Source organism: Spodoptera frugiperda, chromosome 1, assembly GCF_023101765.2.
Source record: "Spodoptera frugiperda isolate SF20-4 chromosome 1, AGI-APGP_CSIRO_Sfru_2.0, whole genome shotgun sequence".
NCBI classification, from domain to species: Eukaryota; Metazoa; Arthropoda; class Insecta; order Lepidoptera; family Noctuidae; genus Spodoptera; species Spodoptera frugiperda.
In genome coordinates, this window is record NC_064212.1 from 10,084,400 (window position 1) to 10,088,920 (window position 4,521).

A 4,521-nucleotide genomic window follows, 5' to 3' on the forward strand; every position below is an offset into this window, starting at 1 on the left:
GAGCTGAGTAGCAGGTGAAATCGCGCGAGAGTGTATATTGGAAACCTGAATACAGGGGGCAGATCAGGTAATAATGTACTTTCAGAATAGGGATGATAACGGGTTACGAAAATAAAAAATCGACCTATTGAATCCGTCAGAGATAGAAAACTATTAGACAGGTATTTTTTTATTTTGTATTGTATTGGAAAACAACACTTTGTTAAAACCAATCAAAGTTTAGGGGTGGGAGTTAATTAGTTACGTCATTTCTACATACAGAAAGTACCTAGAAGTGTCGTCACGCGATATTAAATGTATATAAATCGTGGAAATTATTAGTTTCTGTAAGAAAATAAAAATACGTGTCTAATGATTTAAAATAATGTATCAGATGGAAATAAAAAATTAAAATTTGTTATCTATTGTATAATGTGGTGGTCCGCGACAAGCTCGTAAGTGTTAAAGGTAAATGCAAGAATACGATATAAAGTCATTACAACAATGATAACATAAATTAGTAATTTTACTAACTATATTTTATTGATTAACATATCTAGGAAGGTATATCATTATTAACTTACACAGTCATTAACTTACAATTCATCAGCTAAAGTTATTAAAATACCATAATAGTAAATCAAAAGATTCATATATCTGAAGTCACCAAGTATTAAATAAATAAATCAAAGCATTGATCACATGGTTTTTTAAATTTCAAGCTATCTGTAAGCTAAATCATAGTGATGATGTGTGTGGTAAGTTTTTACATGAAGTATACAAGTATGTAGAGGCACTAATATCCTCAGTTGTTTAACATTTTTTTTTTGTTACTTTCTTCTAGTGTATATCTAATATTCGAATCTTCTAAAATTTTCCAATAACCTTTTTATTTTATTCTTCAGAATTCATCATATTGCCTTCATTTTAGGCCATTTTCCCAGAACAAGAAACAAAATATACTTATTTAACAAAAATGTCAAGGTTCTATTTACTGATAAAATTATCAATAATCTTAAAACCTAAATGATTATAACTAATTTTTATTTGTTGTTTGGTTTTCTTCTCTTGGCTTTGAATATACAGGTTTCCCATTTGCATCCCAAGTATTCTTCAGTTTCCTGAATGCAAATGCCATGTACACCGCTAAAATGAAATAAAATCAAATATTATTATCAACATTACATAATGATAAATACTGCAAGATTTAAAGCACTTTAGATTTGTATACTTACTGGCTACTTCCCATTCACTTGTACTCATAGTCCCAACTCTGTCTCGTTCAGTCTTGTTTTCTTTGCTTTCCCAGTACTGCTTAGCATGTTCATATTCTTTTTCATCAGCAATCAGTTCTTTTCCAGGAGGTGGTGGATAACTTTCAAAGCACACAATTTTTTGTAATAGGTGCCTGTATTTCTCAGAGTGATCTTTAAAGAAATCAGCAAATCTTGCTTTATATACTAGTTCTAATCCATACTCTAAAGCAAGTTTAGTAAATAGTTTGAAATTCACTAAAAACTCTGGACAGTCCACAACACCTTCTAAATGAAAATCATACTTTCCCCCAAAAAGGGGATAGCCTTTCTCAATATCAAAAAGCAATTTAATATTATAAATTCTATTCCCAAATGAACCATTTGATTTTTGACTTCGGGAAACAATTTCATAGGCATCTGGAATGGTCCCAAAAAAGTAACCACCTGGCTTTAAACACTCTGATATGTTAGTGAGCATCCTCCTTGCTTGTGGTAAACTTTCAAAACTATAATGCAGTCCAAATTGGCAACTCACAATATCAAAACTGATAGAAGGATCTCTATATTTGTCTCTCAGTGTAGCCTTAGAACAATCGGCTGCAATGAATTCAGCTGAATACACCCGACCACCCCTTGTCCGTGCACGCAGTTCATCATATCTTGTTTGACATTGTTGAACTGATACCTCAGCTATGTCAGCAAATACAACATGTTCTACTCTGGCTTTTTGCCACTTACTTAGATCACCACCCTTTCCACAGCATATATCTAGCACTCTCAATGATCTGCCATAGTCTTTCTCTCGAATTTTGTCCGTGTACTCCTGGATTAACACACTTTTAACCCAATTATTAAAATTACGTAGGTAATATATGGGTGAGTTAAATCGTTCTCTCAAGCCCTTCTCTTCTAGATGGTTATAATGGGCCGCTACCACAGAGCTATGTTCTTCGGTAGCGGGCTTTTGGCGAGGTGGTTCATTGCTGTCGTCATCACGATCATCAGCATGCCTTTTTAAGGCGTTTTTCACATGTGTTGATTCAACCGCGGAATCACAATATTTTTCTTCTGCATCTTGAGTAGCATATGACATTTTCTGTAATTAATTAAGTTACCTGTTTAAGTATAATGACCATTACTTGTTGAAATTCACTTTAGTAACTTGCTGATCTCAGAATTTTATTATAGTAATATAATTAATCTTTTTATAAATAAATAACACGACCTCGTCGCTGTATTCACCAAAAGCTGTGTATGCAAGCACGTTTTACGTCACACGTCGTCACTGTCAAATGTCAAGTGTCTAGCCATAGAGTATAAATTTTGTAGTTTTTATTATATTTAAGTCGGGAACGTTGTTTTTTGCGCTATGGTTGGAGATAATTATGATAATATCTCTGAATAATATTATTCAATTATTTTGCCTATGGGTCAGGTTGGACTTGCAGATATATTAATATTATTCATATTTTGGAATAGGTACTGAATATAGGCACGGGGTTAAAATAATAAAAAAAAACACATTGTTGTGAAGATTAGATAGGCAAGTTACAGTAACTGTAACTGAAATGAGTACTGTTTACATGCCAATAAATATCATTTTATGTTAAATGTGTTACCACTTCTATTATTACATTATTTTAGAACATCGTTAGGGATATCTAGTGACATCACAACATTTACATGTAGGCACTATTGTGCGTCCACACTGCTATCAAAAATATAAGCGTCAATATATTTTATTTGGGTGGGTTAAATAGTCAAAAGTGCGACAGACCACCAAGATCACTTAGTGACCAGCAGGGTTCAGTTCCAGTTTCAGTGAAACAATATATGTTTGACTGCACGGTGGCTAGGCAATCGGCTACCGCGCAACGTGTAAAGGGTTCGATTCCCGCACGGTGTAGTTCTGTGTATGATTCATAATTATTGTTGTTTCGGTTCTGGGTGTCATGTTTATTCGAAATTTAATGTCTGTTGTTGTTTACGAACCCACGACACAGGAGAATATTCAACATTAAAAAATCGTATTCTTCAATTCGTACAATAGTTTTGGCACTTATTCCATGGACATAAATGAATAAAAGTGAGTGTTTTGTTTAGATATAAAAAAGAATGGTTGCCAGGTTTCCTCTGCGTATGCATAGTGGAGTAAAAGGAGAGATGCATATAAATGCTGATACTCCTTTCAAGCACTCCTACTTTGGTATGAGTCTCACGTGAGTCTTCCCCATGTATACTGGAACTAAGATAACTTATACCAAAGGGTGTACCTCAAAGACGCATCTACATACATAATGTAACAATATTTTTAGGAAGTACCTAATTAAGACTTAGTGTTATCCGCCACGCAAGACAGGTGATTGAGTCTTCCCCATGTATGGATGCATGTACTGGAACTAAGATAACTCATACCAGAGGGTGTACCTCAAAGACGGATCTACATACATAATGTAACAATATTTTTAGGAAGTACCTAATTAAGACTTAGTGTTATTCGCCACGCAATACAGGTGATTGAGATTGGCCGCTTATAGACCTAAACTTTATTAGAGATAACGAAATGAGATATTTTTACTTTATTAGTTTATTACGATTAGGTACTATAATATTAATAAATGCGAACATTTGTGAATGAGGGAATTGTGAAGTTTGGTATGATGAAGGGATCGGGCTGAAATTTGGAACAGGGGTAAATAGATTATGGTCTAGAATAAAACATGGTTACTTTTTATCCCACGAGAATGCGGATAATGCTGCTGGCAGAAGCTAGTACGGTATGGACCTAAGTATAAATTTCTTGAAAATAAGGTTAATTAAGGTTCATAGAAGAGATAGACAGAAAAAGTTGTACAGACTTACAGCACACCCACGTTTCTTTTCTTTTCAATGGGTTATTTAGTTGGATTATTATAAATAGATTTCAGGCAATTTAGTAGGTAGGTACTAATGTACCCTCTATACCATATTCAGGTACCTAATGATGTGGTTTGGGTAAGTAGAAGTAGATACCTAATGATTGCGACTAACATAATATGTGCCGTTGGTGCGTAAGTGAAGGAATCCTGAAAGCTAGTTCCTACTGCGCTTTGGTGTACCTTACTAGGAGGTACGTTCTTAAACAAATATGGATATATTCATATAGTTTTAGCTATTACAATTGACAATAATAATGTGGTAAGTTCATAATATGAAAATGGGCTTGCAAGCGATAGTGAGACAGGGCAGGTCCGGAGGAGTCAGGCTGGCGGGGTGGCGAGTGCGGCGGCGAGGCGGGGGCTTTGTG

General features: G+C 34.6%; 1 protein-coding gene across 1 annotated transcript; it reads right to left on the reverse strand.

Annotated features, from left to right (window-relative positions):
- Positions 1-349: 349 nt before the first annotated feature.
- Positions 350-2,548, reverse strand: LOC118273747 (mRNA cap guanine-N7 methyltransferase). Its single transcript, XM_050707743.1, has 3 exons — positions 2,461-2,548; positions 1,215-2,331; positions 350-1,125 (listed from the first exon to the last, which is right to left on the reverse strand). Exons 2-3 carry the CDS (start codon positions 2,326-2,328, stop codon positions 1,016-1,018), a joined length of 1,224 nt encoding a protein of 407 aa, XP_050563700.1. The 5' UTR covers positions 2,329-2,331; positions 2,461-2,548; the 3' UTR covers positions 350-1,015.
- Between the last annotated feature and the right edge of the window lie 1,973 nt (positions 2,549-4,521).